The 21,695-nt window shown below is 36.4% G+C and overlaps 3 protein-coding genes and 1 long non-coding RNA gene across 4 annotated transcripts; 2 read left to right on the forward strand and 2 right to left on the reverse strand.

Annotated features, from left to right (window-relative positions):
* Positions 1-2,738: 2,738 nt before the first annotated feature.
* On the reverse strand, positions 2,739-5,931 carry LOC108203395 (uncharacterized). The gene is made up of 6 exons (XM_064090907.1): positions 5,767-5,931; positions 5,552-5,678; positions 4,111-4,461; positions 3,816-3,902; positions 3,056-3,406; positions 2,739-2,952 (listed from the first exon to the last, which is right to left on the reverse strand). Exons 1-6 carry the CDS (start codon positions 5,889-5,891, stop codon positions 2,908-2,910), a joined length of 1,086 nt encoding a protein of 361 aa, XP_063946977.1. The 5' UTR covers positions 5,892-5,931; the 3' UTR covers positions 2,739-2,907.
* Positions 5,932-6,534: 603 nt separating this feature from the next.
* LOC108203394 (uncharacterized) lies at positions 6,535-9,024 on the reverse strand. The gene is made up of 3 exons (XM_017372308.1): positions 7,556-9,024; positions 7,362-7,461; positions 6,535-7,275 (listed from the first exon to the last, which is right to left on the reverse strand). Exons 1-3 carry the CDS (start codon positions 9,022-9,024, stop codon positions 6,535-6,537), a joined length of 2,310 nt encoding a protein of 769 aa, XP_017227797.1.
* A 3,563-nt stretch (positions 9,025-12,587) lies between these two features.
* LOC135151423 (secreted RxLR effector protein 161-like) lies at positions 12,588-13,298 on the forward strand. Its single transcript, XM_064089872.1, has one exon. The coding sequence runs from the start codon at positions 12,588-12,590 to the stop codon at positions 13,296-13,298; it is 711 nt and encodes a 236-aa protein (XP_063945942.1).
* Positions 13,299-19,555: 6,257 nt separating this feature from the next.
* Positions 19,556-20,753, forward strand: LOC135151294 (uncharacterized). The gene is made up of 2 exons (XR_010289909.1): positions 19,556-19,835; positions 20,513-20,753. It is a non-coding gene; the product is annotated as an uncharacterized LOC135151294 (long non-coding RNA).
* The last annotated feature ends 942 nt before the right edge of the window (positions 20,754-21,695 follow it).

Consider the following 21,695-nt stretch of genomic DNA (forward strand, 5'->3'; position numbering starts at 1 on the left):
CATCCGTACGGTTGGATCGTTGACAAATCCATTTCAGAAATTAATTAAGTCAACTGGGTAGTAGTACCCGTGTTAGGGACTACAGCTTTTACCAGATTTCTGTTAAAAAGACGAACAAGAAGAGTTAATTATTTTCCGATAAAATTTGTACTTGACTACAATAAGTCGATATTAACATCCGTACGGTTGGATCGTTGACAAATCCATTTCAGAAATTAATTAAGTCAACTGGGTAGTAGTACCCGTGTTAGGGACTACAGCTTTTACCAGATTTCTGTTAAAAAGACGAACAAGAAGAGTTAATTATTTTCCGATAAAATTTGTACTTGACTACAATAAGTCGATATTAACATCCGTACGGTTGGATCGTTGAAAAATCCATTTCAGAAATTAATTAAGTCAACTGGGTAGTAGTACCCGTGTCAGGGACTACAGCTTTTACCAGATTTCTGTTAAAAAGACGAACAAGAAGAGTTAATTATTTTCCGATAAAATTTGTACTTGACTACAATAAGTCGATATTAACATCCGTACGGTTGGATCGTTGACAAATTCATTTCAGAAATTAATTAAGTCAACTGGGTAGTAGTACCCGTGTTAGGGTCTACAGCTTTTACCAGATTTCTGTTACAAAGACGAACAAGAAGAGTTAATTATTTTCCGATAAAATTTGTACTTGACTACAATAAGTTGATATTAACATCCTTACGGTTGGATCGTTGACAAATCCATTTCAGAAATTAATTAAATCAACTGGGTAGTACTACCCGTGTTAGGGACTACAGCTCTTACCAGATTTCTGTTACAAAGACGAACAAGAAGAGTTAATTATTTTCCGATAAAATTTGTACTTGACTACAATAAGTCGATATTAACATCCGTACGGTTGGATCGTTGACAAATCCATTTCAGAAATTAATTAAGTCAACTGGGTAGTAGTACCCGTGTCAGGGACTACAGCTTTTACCAGATTTCTGTTACAAAGACGAACAAGAAGAGTTAATTATTTTCCGATAAAATTTGTACATGACTACAATAAGTCGATATTAACATCGATAAAATTTGTACATGACTATCCATAAGTCGATTTTTATTTGGATTCAATTGATTTTGACATTTTTGTACATAATTTAAGGATTATTTAAAATTTTAACAACACAATCATTGAGCTTTATTATGTCTGAATGAGAACATAATAATTGAAGTCAAAATTAGGTCATTCGTTACTCCTCATCTTATCCCCTCCTGTACTCTCCATCGTGGCGGATCCATCGCACCTCGACCTCGACCTCAAGCTCCTTCGCACCTCGACCTCCTTCGAACCTCCATCGACCTCGACCTCGACCTCAAGCTCCTTCGCACCTCCTCCATCGCACCTCGACCTCAAGCTCAACCTCCCCCATCGAACCTCGACCTCCATCGCAGAGACCTCCTCCATCGAACCTCAACCTCCATTTTAGGTAAATCCGTAACGTAAATTATCTTTTTAGTGTTTTAGGGTTCCTCCATTGTTTCAGTGGTTTAAGCTCTAACACAAGCTCACCTCTGCAATTAATTGTTTGAAGTGATAAGCTTAATTAGTTAATTGTTTAATTAGTTAGTCATAATCTTAATTAGTTAATTGTTTTGGTAGTTAGTCATAAGCTTAATTAGTCACCTCTGCAATTAATTGTTTGAAGTGATGCACATTGGGAATTTGGGTTTGTGATAAGCTTAATTAGTTACTAATTGCTAATAGTATATGTAGTTGTTGCTGATTGTTTTGGTAGTTAGTCATAAGCTTAATAATTTTGGTTATTTGGGAATTTGGGTTTGTAATTGTTTTGGTAGTTAGTCATAAGCTTAATAGTATATGCTCTGTTTTTGACCATCATGTCACTTTCTTTTTGCAGCTTGTTTTATATCAAAATATGGATATGTCATGGTTAAAAGCTGATAGAAGAACAAGAGAGTTTGAGAATGGAGTGGACGATTTACTTATGTTTGCCTTTGAGAATGGATATAACGAAGACAAAATAAGTTGTCCATGCTTAAAGTGCGCACATAGCAAATCTTGGAGAGCTCGGATTGTTAAAAACCATCTTTTTCAAAATGGTATTGATGAAACGTATACTCGCTGGATATGGCACGGGTAGCCAAATCACTACAAGAAACTGGGCTATCAGCGACCGACTATCAGCGACCGATGTGGGTAGCGAATAAGCAACAGCGACCGAACGCAGTAGCTACATCCTGTCGCATAAAAACTGGTCGCTAAGATGCAAAGCAGCGACTGATACTAGCGACCGCATATTTAGCGACGGCCAATAGCGACCGCCAGTCGCAAATCCGAGTCAGCGGAGCTGTTACGTTTGCCCACGTGTCTGCGACCTGTTTTGCGACCGGCTTTAGTCGCCAATTCAGCGACCGCAAATGGCTACCGAGTATGGTCGCTATATCAGCGACGGAATTTAGCTACAGAACGCAGTATCTAACTATGGCGACAGGTCATAGCGACCGAATTCGGTGGCTGAGTTGTGCTTCAGTCTGCATCAGATTTTAGCTACCACTTGCAGTAGCTAACAGTTGCCACTGGTATTAGCGACCAAATGCAGTAGCTGATGTGTTTTTTTAAGTGCCTGCTAGTCTCAGCCACTGCATTCGGTCGCTAATAATTTTTTCCAGATTTTTATAAAATATTTTCACCTGCTTTCCCAATATACAACATTCACAAAAACCAAACATTTACTTTTGCCTGACATCGTACAATATATATAAATTTGCTCAAATTCAGATAACCAACTCGAATAAAAATTCAAATGCAAAAGTTAACATCATCCAAGACAAAATAAAGAAAAACATAAAATGTTCCAGTTTTGTCCAAGTACGCAATTACAGTCTGGAAATATAAAATACAACCATAACACACTAAGTTCCGCCAGACTCGTCTTCCTGATCATCATGACGAGATCCCTAAGATTAACAGATAAATAAAAGGTTACATTATGCAAGGTATATATTACGAAAAAGAAATTACTCTGACAAAAAATAAAGTTAACTTTACTAAACAATATACCTCAGTATCATCCGCACGACGTGATGCAGCTGCCGCCTCCACTGCACGAGCTAATGCCTCAGGATCTATAGCTCCCAGATGCCCGCCTAGTATAAGAAGAAGCTCTTTATTTTGGCATATGGCTCTCACACAATCAGCCGCAGTATGAGTAGACAGATGGCTCGATGACTGCGAAGACTGAGTGCCACCTGAGCCATTGAATGAGCCACTAAAGGATGGGCGTCGTCGCTGTCCTTGACCTTTGACATAATTTTTCTTCACAACAGAAGCCATCTCCCACAATTCCTGATCAAAATCAGGACGCTCAGTGCCCTCAGGATAACGCTCATCAAACAAACGACGATAATTTTCCTGTTATCACATGAACAATAAAACTGTTATAAACAATTTGACAATATTCCAACAAGTAAATAGCAATTTGATGGCCTAAAAGATCAAATTTTTGTAGTTTAATGACCTTGTTTTAGTTAGCAAGAAACTAATTATAACGAACTTGTGATAATGACACTGAAATACTTTGGGTGCTTTATAGATTTGTAATTATGGATTATAATATAAATAATATAAATGATTGGCAGTCCAGGAAATATAAGATTAATAAGAAAACTAAGTCTTCAAAATGCTAAAACTAAGTCAGGAAATCAAATTGTAATTTACTCACTAAACAAATGATGTTAAACTTATTCATTACGAATTTGGTAAGCTTCACACAATTTATGTGATTTTAATGAAAAGTTTCAGATCTTTTAAAATGTATTACCGCTGTTTTAATAGCATCTGGCAAACCATCACGAGTAGCCACGTAAACATCCACCCAGTCGATAGAAACTCCCGGGGACTGAGACTCCTACACAAAATATAATCAACATCTATAAAGACCGCTACCATACATCTACAACAAGCAAACTACAAACAGTTAAACCAACAGGTCACATATGTACTTTTAATCCCACATTTTCATAATACCATTAGACTATGCAAGCTATCTAATCAAAGCCTTGTTTTAAATACCGATATTACAGTGTAATATATATTGACCTAGACTTCGTGCATACCTTATTAGTGATATGCTGCAACTGAGAAATAATGCCGCCCTTGTAGGTGCCTTTGGCCTTTTGACCACTGTCTGCACCTGCGAATCTGTTACTAGAGGCAGTAGAACTCCTCTTTAGCCAGTCTTCTTCCGTCCATTTTTCACACATCTGAGCCCATATATCAGCGCTGCACCACCAAGGGTTATACTTATGCATATACAACTCTCCTCCTTGAGTTGGATAGTCAATGTTGGCATTGTATAGGGCTTTCGCACGTTCTTTTGACAAATTATCTTTAGTGCGGGCAGCACACTTCTGCCAAAATAAAGTAGAAATTGTTGCACTGTTCTCGTCTTCCCACCTATAACGTTTCTGCATTGATATAACATTGAATAATTCCAATTCAAATTTCAGCATATAAAGTAGAAATGCCTTTTCTCTTTAGTTAGAAAGCTTGAATTAGTACTGTGATAGACAAACAAAGAGGATATATTAAATATACATCACTATAATGCCTTAAAAACCATGATTACATCAGCTTAGAAATAAAAGAAAATGTAGCAAGTGTACTACTTAAAGCATAGTTCTGCTGAAACTGGAATTTGAAGTTCTGAATTATAGCTTGATTTGAAACTTAGCCCACCAAGACATAATAAGCAATAAAATAACAATGAGAGAAAGGAAAGTAGATAAATATCATCCTGTTTAATATCACCATAATTTGGATATTCATATACAGATTCTAAATAATTAACTAGCAAAAAAGAAAAAACCATTCACCCGTGCAAACCATAAGTCTGGATGTCTTGGCATGGCAAAATAGTGTTACCAGTGTTTGTATAGTGACATCTTAGTTTATACTAACTTCTCCCTGGCTCGTAATATTAGTTAATTAGCTTATCTCATGTGCATATTTAGGTACATAGTATTTTGTATTGGCATGTCTCTGATTTTTAATTAAGTACTAGTGCTACTGACCATTGTTTGAAGTGAGCATCTGTTTTGGTGTGATGAACCAAAACATATTTGATACTATTATGTGTTATATTAATGAATTATTATAGATGGTGTTTATAAAGCTACAATAATCTATTATTTGCGCTGTCTTGGGAACCTTCTCAATCATGTTTACTAACCAAATTGGGAATGTATCAACCTGTACTATATTACTATTTACTCCTCCCATAGAAATACTGAACTAGACCAATTTATTAACCAAAACACTGGTACACGCCAAATCAGCTGTAATAAATTATTTATCAGCATCTTACATCAAGAGATGCAATCAAATAAAATAAATATTCTGATCAACAAAAACAGAACAAACTCCTTGGCTGCAATAATCTATTACTAACTCCAGAAATATCACTATTTAATAATGGAATTAAAGAACATGTATAGGGCTGCTTTATAAACCAGTACTTAATTTGGGCCTCAGTATATAAAGTGATGAAAATTATACCTGGAATTCTGCCCACACAGCATCCTTGTGGGCGGAAGGTGTGCTAGCCCACGTAATTGCAGGAGTAGGCCAGTTCTGAAGGCATAACTGAGAGATACACTTCACAATTCTATGATCTGCGAAATCACTATCATATACAACATTTTTTCATTAGAAGTAGATATGTTATAATATTTAAAATGAAATTCTCAGTGCTTGTAAAAACAGATACGTACGTGGTATTAGGACCAGGATGAAGGTGAATAAGAGTCCGCTCGTCCGGGTTAGTAGGAGCCCTTGGGATATGATTGGGGCCCCTACCCATGCCGCGCTTTCTTAGGGCTGTGCTTTGAGAAGCCATCTATATATATATACACACACATATGAGAGAAAAGATAAGCATTAAATTTCTAGCAAAATACTACAAGTAAACTATAGCCGCTGACCAGAAAGCAACCATACCACTTAACTTGATAGTTTCTCTAAAATAGTCTGTAATACATAATTTAACAAAATTTTAACTATTCTGTAATTTAAACATATGGCATCAGTGTTATGCTACTATCAGATAACGATTCAAAATTGGTATCTATATACTTAAACGGTGTCTATATCCTTTTTTTTTAACTATTTGTGTGTTCTTTAAACGGTGTCTATATAATTTTAACTATTTGTGTGTTCCTTAAACGGTGTCTGTATACTTTTTTTTTGCTGAATTGGTATCTATATACTTGTTTCTTTTAATCTGATCACATGATGCCCTATATAAATTATTGTCTGCCTACACATTGATAGAATGTTGGATAAAAACATTCTGAAACAATGTTATACAAAACTACATCAACAAAATTTTGCAGAAAACTGCTCTGCAAATCAACAAGATCTGCAGAAAATATTCATAAATATGATCACCAAAATCTGGACTAGCATGAAGCACCATAAATTATTGTATAAGACAGACTAATTAAAAAAATAACAAATTAAGGAGATGATATTTAAAATCATTAGTTGCTAGTGTCCGAGTCAGAATAATAATCTCCGCCAGATTCATAACCATCATCTTCCTCGCTGTTGGACTCAATGTCACTGTCGGTCAATAACTCTTCATCAGTCATTTCCAAGTCATCTGGCACAAGTATCAACTCAGAATCTATTTCATGTGGATCATCTCCTCCATCTAATTCAATTACTTCATTTTCATCCACGTCTACTACAGTTGGTTTATTAAGCATCTGTTCTTGGTAAATCTCTCCATCAACTACTTCTTCACGTCTACGTGCAGGAGTATGTATTACAACTTGCCAGTCTGCAGGGGGCCTATCCCTTTTTCTACCGGGACTAGGAGTGTAGTATACTTGTGTTGTTTGAGTTGGTAAAACAAATGGTTCATTAGAATATGCACACTTGTGGAGGTCAATATCAACAATTCCATGTCTATCAACGCGTTTCCCTTTTTCTGAATCGAACCAAAGACACTTAAACAGGTTAATTTGACCCCCATATGTGCCCCTGTATGAGAACTCTATGATTTCCTCCAACTCGCCATAAAATGCATGATTCAGCTCATTGTAACAATCTCCTAGGACACACACTCCTGAGTTCACTGTTTTTTTACCGCGCCCATATTCCTTGGTATGAAAATTATACCCATTTACTTTGTAGCCATGACGACTGACTTGATCCTTGTCTGGTCCCATGGCTAGGGCCTGTACATTCGCCGGAATCGTTGATCCAGCCATCAAAGCCTACAAATAATTAATCTTAGTTCATGTATATTATTGCATTGTTAATAAAGTGTGTGTATCTATTGTAATTAAGAAATTGAGCTTACTTTGTTTTTTATCCAAACTGCAAATTGTTTGTAACGATTGATTTCAATATCTTTATCAGTAATGCCTGGCTGCTGCACTTTTAATTCTTCATCGTACAAACTATAAAATCAATACATATACATTATTTATTATATTATGCAGTTATTAAATATTATAGTTTAAATACTATAATCTAAGTTAGTAACATGTGTACCTCACATATTTGTCAATCTCCTCGCTGTTGAGAAGTATATAAGTGTGTGCAGCATGTAAATCTTTCTCAGATAGAAATATACGCTTCCCTTTTCCATAAGCGCGGCCTGATAAACCAAATACAGCAAGGCGGCCATGTAGCTCAACATTTCCCCCATCATCATTTCTCGAGACTCGATTGGCTTTTGTCAAGACTTCATCTGGAAAATAGTCAGAGACAAAAGTTGATATCTCATTGAAACTATAGGCTTCACAAATCGACCCCTCGACACAAGCTCTATTCTTCACCGCCCTCTTAAGCATTCCCATCAGCCTCTCAAAAGGGTACATCCATCTATATTGAACTGGACCACCAACAAGAGCTTCGTATGGTAGATGTATTGTCAAATGCTCCATAGAGTCAAAAAAACCAGGTGGGAAGATTTTTTCCAATTTGCACGTGATCTCTATGATATTCTTCTCAAGTGTAGACACGTCTTTCTCATTTAAAGCTTTTGAACACAAGTCATTGAAAAAACAACTAAGCTCCGTCAGGACATCCCATATTGGTTTATAAAGCACGTCCCGAAATGCTGTAGGCAAGAGTTTTTCCAAGAACACATGACAGTCATGACTCTTCATTCCTTTCAATTTCTCCTGCGGTTTCTTATCTGTAACACACCTAGCAATGTTTGATGCGTATCCATCTGGTAATTTCAAAGATCTAATCCAAGTGCATACTTCTTCTACCTGTTTTTTGGATAACGTGTATCGTGCTTGCGGTTTGAGCTTCTTACCATTAGAAGATTCATAAATTTCTAAAGTTGGACGTTTACAAATTTCTTTCATGTCCAAACGTGCCGCGTCATTATCTTTTGTCTTCCCCGTAACATTCATCACGGTGTTAAATACATTGTCAAACACATTCTTCTCAACATGCATGACATCTAGATTATGACGAATTAAATTTGTAGACCAATAAGGCAGTTCCCAAAAGATACTTTTCCGAACCCAGTTATGAGATTCCCCAAACCCATTGATTTTGTTACCAATCTTACCAAATGGAACAGCCGGTAGTCTCATCACACGAGCTAGCATATCTGTCCCCGACAGTCGTGGTGCAGGCATATCATTCTCCATTTTTCCTTTCCTGAAATTTTCTTTATTTCTACGAAACGGATGATCTACGGGTAAGAACCGTCGATGACAGTCAAACCAGCTAGGCTTTCGACCTTTTGGTAGAGTGAAAGACTTTGTGCGTTCCATACAGTATGGACAAGCCAACTTTCCATGTGTGCTCCATCCGCATAACATACCATAAGCTGGGAAGTCGCTTATAGTCCACATAAGAGCTGTCCTAAGGTTGAAATTTGTTTTTGTTGCAACATCCCAAGTCTGTACTCCATCTTTCCATAATACCTTCAACTCGTCTATAAGAGGTCTCAGGTAAACATCTAAGTTCTTTCCGGGACTCTTAGGACCAGGTATCATGAGTGATAGGAACAAGTATGGTTGTTTCATACACATCCAAGGAGGCAAGTTATACGGAGTAACAATCACAGGCCAACATGAATATGGAACAGACGAGTGGCCAAATGGGTTAAAACCATCGGTGGACAGTCCAAGCCTCACATTTCTAGGCTCCTTTGCAAACCCGGGATGTGCCAAGTTGAAATCTTTCCAAGCCTTCCCATCAGCAGCGACGACTTTTTTGCAACCAACGTCGGTCGCTGATACGGTGATGATGTGGCATTTTTAGCGACGCAATTCGGTCGCTAAAAAAGAAGAGGTCGCAAATAGATTTGGCGCCAATTTTCCCTCCAATATTTCGTGGTGGGAAATTCTTTTGCTACCAATTAGCGACGGCCTGCCGTCGCTGATATTGTTTTAGCGACGACCTGAAACGCGGTCGCTGATGACCGTCGCTATTGTGCAAATTTAGCGACGGACCTTCCGGTCGCTGATGAATTTGGTCGCTGATAGGCCAGTTTCTTGTAGTGAATATTGTAGAAAGTCCTGTATTGGATGAAAGTGACAACTCGGTATCTTCTAATTACCAATTCTGCACAAGAATGGGTGAAGCTGACGATGATGATGTTCTTTCTTCAGATTCTTCAGATTTCATCAACCATGTCAAAGGTGAGCATGAACCTCTTTATCCTGGTTGTGAGAATTACACTAAGATGAAAGCTTTGATTAAGTTATTCAACTTGAAAGTGAAGCATGGTATGTCTGATTCATGTTTTTCTGATGTTCTATTATTGATTGGGTCTTTGCTACCGGAAGGCAACAATGTCCCTTCTTCTTTCAATGAAGCGAAGAAAACCTTATGTGCATTAGGAATGGGTTATGATAAGATACACGCATGCCCGAATAATTGTCTACTATATCGTGGGCCACAAGATGAAGATGAGACTACTTGTCGCATATGTAAGGCCTCTAGATGGAAACTGAATAAGAAAGGAGAAGAACAGGAAGGAGTCCCTGCTAAGGTCTTATGGTATTTCCCCTTGATACCAAGAATAAGAAATTTGTTCAATACACCAGCGATTGCGAAGGACATGACTTGGCATGAGACCGAACGACAACAAGATGGTAAAATGAGGCATCCAGCAGACTCGCAAACATGGAAGGATGTCGATCAAAAGTGGCCTGATTTTGCATCGGAGAGTAGAAACCTCCGGTTAGCTTTATCCGTCGACGGTTTCAATCCTTTTCGTGGAAACCGTACTGATCACTCAAGTTGGCCTGTTTTGCTATCGGTTTACAACCTTCCACCTTGGCTCTGTATGAGAAGAAGGTACATTATGCTTTGCTTGTTAATATCAGGACCGACCGAGGCTGGAAATGATATAGATGTGTTCCTTCAACCACTTATAGAAGATCTGCAGGAGTTGTGGCGCGGGAAACAAATTAGGATTTTCAAATGATCCTTTTGTTCTAGGGAAACATGTTAAGCAAGTTTGCTACATTGATGATACTCTTGAAAAATTTTGGTCTGTGGTGTTGAAAGTCCCGGAAAAGAACTTTTATGACCACTGTGATGATGAAAATGAAGGCTCTGTAGAAATAGAACTTGAGAATGAACTGCAGTTGCCCGTGTTCCCGAATGTTGATGAACTGGACGATGAAAATACTAGCTATATGCGAGAGGAAGAAGAATGGATTCAACTTCCATCGTGGTAATATATATAATTATTTATAGATACTTGAGTCCATGTACCGCTCACTTTATTCTTTTTGTAGGTGAAGCTCCTATTATCCATGTGTACTTCTCGTGAACCCCTTGATGAGATTACTTTTGCCGTGATAAAATCATCATCTAGTTGACTGAGTTTTCAATTTGTGAATGCTGCTGGTTGATGCTCTTGTTATAATAGATGATGATTTTATCATAGCAAAAATAATCATTCGGCGGACATACAAGTATGGCTAGCTTCTACTGCAGAAACAGGGCTTGGAGATATGTTATCTACTGCAGAGGATAAAATTATAAAATTTTCCACATCAAACTTGTGCAAATTAATGTTGATCACTTGTTTTTGTGTTTATGCAGAATTACCAGCATACGGCGGTTGTCAATGCGTGCAAAATTATGGCTAAGTAGCATGCATGTTACCAAAGGCAGTAAACAAGGATTGTGTTTCCATTTTCATTGTAATATTCACTACTAAACAACTCTGTCTTGTATATATGTTGAACAATGTAATTTGAAATCTCTGTCTTGTTTAATTGAAAGTGTATGGTTTGCCAATTTTGAGGAATGGCTTACAATTTTGATTGAGGATCTCTAGTTTGTGGTTGGTTGGACCTTTGGCTGATTTATGGTATTATATCTGTTGGTTTGGGTTTATTCAGATTGGGCATCTTATTGTTGGTTTGTGTACAAGAGGGTTGGGATATGTAATATGTGCAAGTCAATTTTTTTTTCCATCTTTGCTGTATAGACAACGGTTTCTTTTGCTAATCAGTTAACTGTTGTATGAACCCCTATTATCCCATAATGTTAATAACCATTGTCTATGAACTTTGCTTTCTACAATGGTATTTTAAGTCCATTGTTTGATAGAGTCTAAGATATCAGTTTTAGTAAACCATTGTCTAAATTAGACAGCGGACTTGTCAAAAACTGTTGTCTTAAGATGGAATGAATTTTTGTACATACAACATGCATGCAACATTATGTAAAAGGGTTACAAACAACAGCTCGTAAAATAACAGTTGTCTTAAGATAGAATGAATTTTTAGACATACAACATTGGTTCACGCTTGTTTAAAATAGTCATAAACAACAGTCAATAAAATCACAGTTGTCTAAATAAGTCAAATCGAACAGCATAGACAATAGTGTGCAAAAACCTTTATAAACGTTGTTGGATGGAAAGCAAGACAACTGTTTTTTCATAGCGAGAAAAACCCCGTGGTTTGATTTTTTGGGACAACGGGTATATTTTGAACCGTTGTCTCATGACAGTTGTGTGAATGAGAATTTGGTGTAGTGAAGGTATTGATTTTGATGAAACTTATGCACCCGTAGCTAGAATCGAGTCAATCCGTATGTTTTTAGCTTTTGCGTGTCATAAGGATTTCAAAGTATATCAAATGGATGTTAAATCTGCATTCTTAAACGGGATATTAGAAGAAAAGGTTTATGTTAAGCAACCTCCCGGTTTTGAAGATGCAACTAATCCCGAGTATGTATACAAGCTATATAAGGCTTTATACGGATTAAAACAAGCTCTGAGAGCTTGGTATGAAAGGCTTAGTAAGTTCCTATTAGAGAATAATTTTAAGATGGGAACGGCCGATAAAACTCTATTTACGCGACAAGAAAAAGATGATATACTACTTGTCCAAATTTACGTAGATGACATTATTTTTGGATCAACAAATAATGATCTATGTAAGGAATTCTCTGAAAATATGAGTAAAGAATTCGAGATGAGTATGATGGGTGAATTAAATTTCTTTTTGGGTTTGCAAATTAGGCAATCCGATGAGGGCATTCATATTTCTAAATCTAATATTGCAAAGAAATGCTCAAGAAATTTGAAATGGAAAATGCTAGACCCATATCATCTCCTATGTCTACTTCCGATAAATTAACGGAAGATCCTAAAAGGATTCCTGTCGACACTAAGAAATATCGGGGAATGATTGGAAGTTTATTGTATATTACTGCTAGTAGACCCGATATTCAATATAGTGTTTGTAAGTGTGCTAGATTTCAAGTTGCACCAAAGGAATCTCATTTATCTGCTGTTAAAAGAATTTTACGATACTTAAAAGGCACTGTTGATCTAGGCCTTTGGTATCCAAAAGGAGTACCTTTTGATCTAGTATGTTTTTCTGATTCGGATTATGCCGGACACTTGGTTGATAGAAAAAGTACTAGTGGTACGTGTCAATTTCTTGGTGGATGTTTAGTTTCGTGGTTTTCAAAGAAACAAAATTCCGTATCTATTTCTACCACTGAAGCTGAATATATTGCCGCCGCAAAATGTTGTGCACAAGTATTATGGATGAAGCAAACATTAGCGGATTACAATGTTAAATTTGATGTTATATCTATATTATGCGATAACACGAGTGCAATTGATTTAAGTAAAAATCCCGTGTTACATTCAAGATCTAAGCATATAGATATAAGACATCACTTCTTACGTGATCATGTCAATAAAGGCGACATAAAAATGACTCATATTGAAACTGAGTATAATATCGCAGACATTCACAAAGCCTTTAGGTTCCGAAAGATTCGCTAAACTCCGATTGGATTTAGGAATGCTGGAACATAATAAATAATAATTTGGCCTACTATTTACATTAAATATTCTTGGTAGAATATTTATCATGTTTTTAGTCATCTTACGTGTAAGAAATATTGTCAATTAATTTTCTTGTGTGCACTCTGAAAATTCAGATTTGTCAATAAAGAAATTTATTGATCAGATGTTCATGAGCTATCGCTTGGAAATTTTAAGTATTGATAATTATTCTTAGGCGAGCGAATATTTTTTATTTATCAAAAATGTTTTTAAGATACTAATTATATGGCATCTATTATATTTATAAAAGAATTATCTTTTGCCAAAATATTTACTATTTATATTTAAATTTACCATATTTGAAGAATATATTTATCCGGATATTTAATTATTTATTTCAAGTGGATAAATATCGTTTATTATATGGAAAAATATTGGAAGGAGTATTAATATCATTGTGCTAGCAAGTTTATCCAATAATGCTTTAAATATATTATCTTTCGAAAATTGGATAAATTTGTACTGTAAAGCAAAATATTATTTATTCCTGCAATTTCTGTCCATAGATATTTAGGAATAATATCTATAGATTATCGCTCTTTATAACATTTTATCCAGTATTTTCTCAAAATATGTTATTTTTCAAAAAAATTGGATAATTTATTATAATAAGAGGATAATTTATTATTTATTGATATTTTCATCCGTTTTAAACATTATTTTATCCGATATTCTGTTTTTTTTTTCTTTTTTCAAAAAATTCGGACAAAATAATTCTTTTTATTTTCGGGCTTCAATATTTTAAAACCAAATAAAGCCATTCGTCTTTTATTCAAAAATTGCAGCCTGATTCGTTTATTTTGGCCTGGTTTTCTACTGTTTTTGAGTCCTAAACGTTGTGCTAGCCCAGCTCGTCTTAACTCAAACCTAGCCCAATTTGTTTACCCGACCCAAGCAGATCTTTAATCTCGGGCGTTGATTCTAACCCTAAGAAATCGCAGCCATCAAAATGATTTTATATATATATTATACAGTAACTACACTGTAGTCATTCATTCGCCTCCTCTCCTTTTATTTTCTCTCGGCTACTCTCGTCTTCTCGAGCGTTCTCTAGAGAATTCGCGAACCTCCGACTAGAAACTCATGGCGATTCTCTTCTATTTCAAAAAAACTATTTGATTCTACAAACATCTTGAGTCTTATGTTTAGATTTGTAAGACTGTCGAAGGGCTTGGGTAAGAACAAATCGATTCTCGACCACTGAACCTCGTCATCGTCTTAATTGATGATGAGTTATGGTCTGAATCGCACATGTGTGGATAAATCCACTTTGGATTCTTTGATTTCGTTGATTTTACGAAACCCTATTTCTAGGGTTTTGATTTTCGGAAGAATACTAACACGAATTTTGAGTTTTTTTTGTGCAGGGATGACAAATCGAAGCCTACGCCGTTAACATTTTGATGTTTTGCAGATTTTAATTTTAGGTTTTTTCAAACCCTAATCGGCGACGAGTTTGATTGACGCTTCGTTGGTGATTTCTGGGCTCAACAATGCCTCGTAAGCGTTCTCGAGAGCAATTCAACTGCATTTGAGAGTTAGGGTTTACAAACCCTAACTCGATCTCGAGTCGACAGCGAGTACTGATGAGCTCTGTGCTTGATTGATCCTCCGCCTCGTCTTCCTTATCTATCTCGAGGGCGATTCAATCGCTTCGAGGGTTAGGGCTTTAAACCCTAACTCGACCTCGAGTTGAGAAGGGCTGACTCAGGAACCTCGAGTCAATTCGAAGTGAGTCTGAGCGATTTGAAGCCAGTTGACGCGCGTAGCTGGACTAAAAGATTTCTACCTCTCTATCGTTCTAATCTGTTTAAGGGTAAGGATCCAAGAGGCAGTCAAGGCCTTGGACACTGGTGAGGGGTTCCTCGACCTATGTCGACTCTTTTAATTGTTAATGAGAAAATTGCATGCTTGAGATGTGAAATTTTGTGACTTGTTTGTATAAGTCTGCTTATTTGAAAAGTATATGTGCCGGTATGTCAGTTTAGTCAGGATGCTAGATTTTGTTTAAAATGAGTTTTGACTTGTATATCGTAGCTGTCAACAACTTGGTGTTGGATAAATTGCCACTAAATGTGATTCATATATACTTGCCTCAATCTGCTTACAGTATGGTCTTTGGATTCGGTTGGTGATTCGATATTTGTATGTCTACGAGTTGCTGAGACATGTATGTTTAGACTTATAAAATGAATCGATTTAGAACTTAAACTATGTGTAACTCTGCCTAAAATCGCATGTTCGACTAGGAAGCAATCTACTAGATTTAATCAAATTTCATTTGATATGGTGTCTAATTGGTCATATAAAGTGCTTGCAAACATGTTAAGATAGATTTATATAATAACATGGTAAATCAATCATGTTTTTTTATTCAAATCTGGTTCTATGTATGTGTTGCTGGGATGACTTGCACAATATGAAATAAACTGCGGTATCCGTTAACTGAAATAGATTTGCTTTGACGACAACGTGTGCGAAATTGCCTTAAGAGTTTTATGCCCAACCAAATATGTATAAAAGTGCTAGCTGATAATCTGATTATGTGTAACAGATGTATATTGATCTTGGTCTGATTGAACTTGTTGCCATGAATCCATGATTAGTTTGATATATATATATCTAGTTCAATACTCTGCTACTAAATGAATTAGTAAAATGGCCTTTGATATATGTTAATTTCTTATATTATATGATTAATTGCTTCTCTGCCTCTATATGTGATTGCCTGATTCATCTTAAAGAGAAATACATATGGATAAGTCTTCTAACTTAGCTGTCGAGCATTTTTGCAGGTGGTGATTATTGGGAAGGATGGATACTTTCTTGAATTATGCATGACAAGCTCGGTTTCTTAGCTGTGAAAAAATTTGGATTTTCTCAAACTTGTGCTATCTGTTTATTTAAAAAAAAAATTGTTGTTTTTGGCGAGTTATGATTTTAAAGACTTTCTCTTAAAATTCGTTTTTGGTGGATAATTGGATAAAATGCTTCTCCACGATTTTTTAAAAATCCTTAAGTTTTAACCGCAAGTTGTTACTAAATTGAATAATTTTTTTTAAATCAACTTGATACACTCGATATTGCATGATTAATAAAAAGGAAAATTCTAGATTGTGTTTGATATTTGCCTGGATCTATCTATTGCATTATGTAATGTCCTTGATCTATTCAAAACCTGTAACTTGCATTAAATGGAATTCAAATTGGGTGTATGGTTTGTTTTAAAACTGTCTGTGTTAATTTGTGTGTATGCTAGTTTAATACATCGATGCATGTTAAAATGAATACACTAACACACACATTGCCTAACTCCCTAAGACTTGGCTTGGGATCCTTGAGACTCCCAGTATCTGGAACACTGGGGAGTAACATGGCCACATAGATTTAGGATTTATCCCAAGAGCTTGAGCGAACGAATTTTAATTAAAATGGATGGACAAGTTTTTGAAACTTTTAAAACTGGAATTATGTGCTTCGATTCTTATGTGCAAAATGGAGTTTTTCAAAAGTCTTGATGCTTATCACATCAGTCAGTCCAATTGTTTTTCAAAAACTTAATCAGAAGATTTTTTATACCAAAAATGGTTAAATTCCGGAACTGGCGTCTTTGACTTGAGAAGTTTCTCCTCTGTGACAACCCAGAGATGTCCTTTACATCTCACTTGCTTACCTCACCTTGTCCTTAACCTGGAATGCATTTAAGAAGAGTTAATGCATACCTTTTTGGATGGACCCCACCCATGCAAGACAGAGTTTTAAACTCTGTATACTCACCCGGACACTACGCAGTGTCTATTTCCACTTATTCTCTTATTCCCCTCCCAAACAGACCTTAGTAATTGCCTATTTAAGGCAACTGCCCCCATCACTTTCACTTTATACCTTTACACCTAAACACTCAACTTTCCCCTACCTTTTAACCATGGAGTTTAAACAACTCTCCAACCCTAACCCTAACCCTGATCCTGTTTACTACCCTGATCTGCTAGAACCTCAACCACACTCACTTAACCACAACAAAAACTATCATCAACCCCAATCTTCACACCCTAAAAGACACAAGACCAACCACCACCTTAACCCAAATGCTAAACCCTACCACCCCATCACTAACCCAAATCCACTACACAATCACCCTTTCCCCAACTTTTATCCCACGGGATATAATGTCGGGACTCCACCAGCCCCTGCATTTCCTTACTACCCCAACCAAAAACCTCACAAACACAACTACCCTAACCCTTCTGCCCCTACACTGACCTATCAGAGGAGGAAAAATAATCTAAGTCAAATGGTGCCGCGTTTGGTGAACTTGTCTAACGTTGGGAAACTAGGAAAAATGATGAAGGTTGTCCAGCCCGGGATGATGGCTTACGTGCCTAAGCAGTGTCCCGCTTTCAACTTCTTGATGCATAGTAAGTGGGGTAATATTGTTTTTTATCGGGGACAGAGTTACCATCCACATTTAATGGGTGAATTTTATGCTAATATGGTAACTAAAAAGGATGATAACGGGATATTTGATATAAGTTCTGTGGTTAATAATCAAGAGATACATGTGAATTTTCATGTTATGTGTAGAGCCTTACAACTTAGTCCCGAACTATTCCCCCAAACTTGCTCGAATATCTATGAATTATTTAAATTCAATCAAGCTGAATTTGAGAAATTTATTAGCTTTTTCAGTGGGGATGTTGTACCAACTGGATTAAGTGTTGCTGATTGTGGGAAACCTTTTAAGCATTTTCTGCCCGAGTATCAACAACTTGCTATGATTATTAGGGCTAATATTCTGCCGAAACCGGATAATGATCAATATTTCGACTTTGCTGATTTAAAAGTGATGTATCAGTTAGTTATTAACAAAGTTGAGTGCAACATTATCTATGGCTGTTTGTTTCTATTTGTCTACTTTTGTTATTATATCACGATATTATCAGCTCGTGGAGCATTGTATCTATATAACCCATGCAGGTTATTTATTTTTCTTTAATCAGTGAACCACACTGATCTAGAAGAATTAATTTTGGTACTATATATTAAAAATCCTGCATTATATATTTTGTCTTGTTATTTATATTTTACACATGCACACACATTTTTAATATTTCGCATGTGGAAAAATAATGGACGGATTTATTTTGATTGATAGAGAATATATATTTAAATACTCAAAAAGAAAATTCTCTCAATCTTAAACATTATTCGAAAGTAGAATGATTTCCAAGAAAAAGGGAAAATTCGAAAAACAGAAAAGGAAATTCGAATTCTTTATACATATTAGAATATGTTCAAGTAAAAGGAAAAAGGATTATTGGATTATTCTGAAAAATTCGAATTTTTTTTGAAATATCGAAATTTATGATCTGATTTGATTCGAATAAGGGAAAAAGAAATTCGAATGAAATTTAACTTTCTCTTAATACAAATTCCCTTGGCTGATTCCAAGTATACGAATGAAATTTATTTTCTGTACTCTACTCTTGGAAATCAGTTTAAATACTTTAAAATAATTCCCAACCCACCAAAGTATTTTATCTTTATGGGAATATATTTTAAGTATTTATTCAAGTTTTAAGTTTGGCCAAAATCCTTCTTCAGATATTTCAAAAGAATTGTCGTATTTTATTCGAAACCCGAAAGGCTGATTTAATCGTTCTAAATCCAAATAAAATACTTCCACTTGCCAAATTGACTTGAAACTTGATATTAGCCAGTTATATATTATTCTTAATGCATGGTAAAAGTTTCGGAATTTTTCGAGAACTTTCATTTTTCTGCGTTTTCTAGCTGTCTGTCCGAACTTCGACTGAACGTTTGACCAAGCTAGGGTTGACCAAAAATCCCCAAAATTTCCAGAGTGCCATTTTACAATATTCTAAGATTTATCATAATTTTTCTGGAATTTATTTCGCACGTTCGAAAAATCACATTATTTAAGTGTAACGGATTTATTACCGTTATCTCGATTTGCGTGCAACTTCTAGAGCTTTTTAAGTGCTGAGAATTCAAAAGGAAGGTGCTAGTTGGCTTCCTTAATTGAGCACATGGGATAATGGAAGTACTTGGTGGCCAAGGTTTGCTTGTGTCATGGATGACTTCATCTTTTGCTTATGTCATGCATGACATCATCCTCCACCATTTGCCTATAAATACAAGCCTCCCCCCCCCCCCAATTTTTCTTCAAGCTAAGAGCCAAATATATGCTGAGATTTTGAAGTGAAAATACTCTCCCAAAGTTTATTCAAGCACCCACCATATTTACTTCATCTTTAAAACCTTCGATTCTTCATATACTTCGTTATATACACAAGGTTTTAAACCCCGAGGCTTCGTACCACCCAACCTAGCCAAATCTCGCCTAGCTCATTTTCATACCACTCTATTTGTCCTCCTGAAGGGCTGCCCAAAGTTCGTGTGCAAAGCCAAAATCCGGTCGAACCTCCGACGAATTTTTCCGGCGAACTCTTTGTAAGTGGTTATTTTAGCTTCGTTTTTACTCGTGTCTTAACCGACCATTTTTGTCAAAGGGCTTTTGAACAAAAATATTCTTTTCATCTTTAAAGCTCTCTTTACAAAACGCACGAGTTAGCCACTCGTTATATATTTGTGCGTGTGTTTTGTCCCGGAACCTAACTCGTATCCTTTGAGATTTCCTCACCAAACTTTGGAGGGATCTTTGCCTTGGCACGGAAAGCTGGATATAAGGCCAAAGGTAATAAGTTAGTTATTGTTGTGCGTGTTATCCGTGATTAACCGTTATATCCCTACTCCCAACATACCCTTCTTGTTTTAGTGAGACACCCATTTTTCAGCCCTGTGCTCGGTGGGGATATCATTAAGATAAGTTACGTGGTTCCCGATCCCGTGTGTGTGAGTGTGATTATCGACTGCGTCTTATATCTAAAAATCACTCGACACTAATTAATCATAACTGTCGTAGCGTGCCCGTACGTGGCTAGCTCAGGTTATTAAAATCAACTATTTATATTTTCCGCGCGATATAAATTGTTGGACTAATCACCGTTAGTGTTGTTATAATCGACGAACCTTATACCTGACCGTGATTATTGGACTGACTTAGCGGACTAAAATCTTATTAAAACAAGGACATATATTTCATAGATATTGTATTCTAACTTTTGCAGTGAGGTGAAGTGAAGTGAGGTGATCTTCGTTCTAAGACCCAAGTCCTTGATGTATTGACGGAGAGTTAATAGTCATTGCACCGTGAAGAAGAGGAAAGACCCGAGATCTAATACCTAAGACCCGCTTTCAAGACAAGCTTTGTAGGTGTTTTTACATTTATAGTGAGGAGGTAACGGGAAGTTACGCTCCAAGATATATATTTGTAAAGGCTTCTCCGCCTACTTTAAAGGAGTATCTTTATAGTAGAGAAAATCTCGAGTCCGGGGAGGAGCTCGGGGACTGGACTAGGTGTGAGTGGACTCCATCGGTTGAGTTAGCCACCGCGAACCAGGATAAAATCCCTCGTGTGGTATTTTTCTTTCCTTGCTCTTTGCTTCCGCATTTACAACTGCCATTAATTTAGATACAAGCTTTTAAAAAAGGGGATAAACTTTTTAAAACGCCATAAAGTTTTTAAACTGGTGATTAAGCTATTCAACCCCCCCTTCTAGCTTAATTATCCCTCATTTGGGACCTAACATGTTGATATCAGAATAGTTGATTTCTCCAATCACAATCCCCTTTTCTTTTGGTCTTGATTGCTTCTTTGAGGAATCAGAGATTGGTTTCTCCTTATCAGACTTTAGCTTGCTGATCTTCATCTTCTCAGCTGCTAATCTTTCTTCTTCTTGTCTGATGGCTTCAATATCCACTCCTGGATTCTCTTTTTCAAAAAAATTTCTTGCTACAGCTTCATCTATAGCTTGAAGAGATGGAGATTTGTAGAACAAGGTTGTTTCCTTTTCTCTGAACTTCAGAGTTTGACAGAACTTCTGAGATTCTGGATCTCCAGCTTCAATCAATTTATCTGAATAAGAGATCAGATTTTCTCCTTGATGTTCAATCTCTGTCATCACTGGATTAACTGCAGTCAATTCCTTTGAAATTTGCTTTGATTTCTTGACTGTCTCAGAGTTTCCACCCTTATTTCTCCTACTCCCTTCAGCATTGGTAGATTTCTCTTTATCTCTGATCTGTAACACAATCTGCTTCTGTGTATCAGAGTTTCCAGCTCCCTTTCCATCCTTATCATCATCTGGCTTCTTCTTTGACACATGTTTATCATCAGAGCATTTGTCTTTTGGTAGATTCTCCTCCTTTTTGACATCAGTAGAGGTAAGAAGAGCAACCAACTATGCAACA

Source organism: Daucus carota, chromosome 3 (assembly GCF_001625215.2).
Source record: "Daucus carota subsp. sativus chromosome 3, DH1 v3.0, whole genome shotgun sequence".
In the NCBI taxonomy this organism is placed as follows: domain Eukaryota; kingdom Viridiplantae; phylum Streptophyta; class Magnoliopsida; order Apiales; family Apiaceae; genus Daucus; species Daucus carota.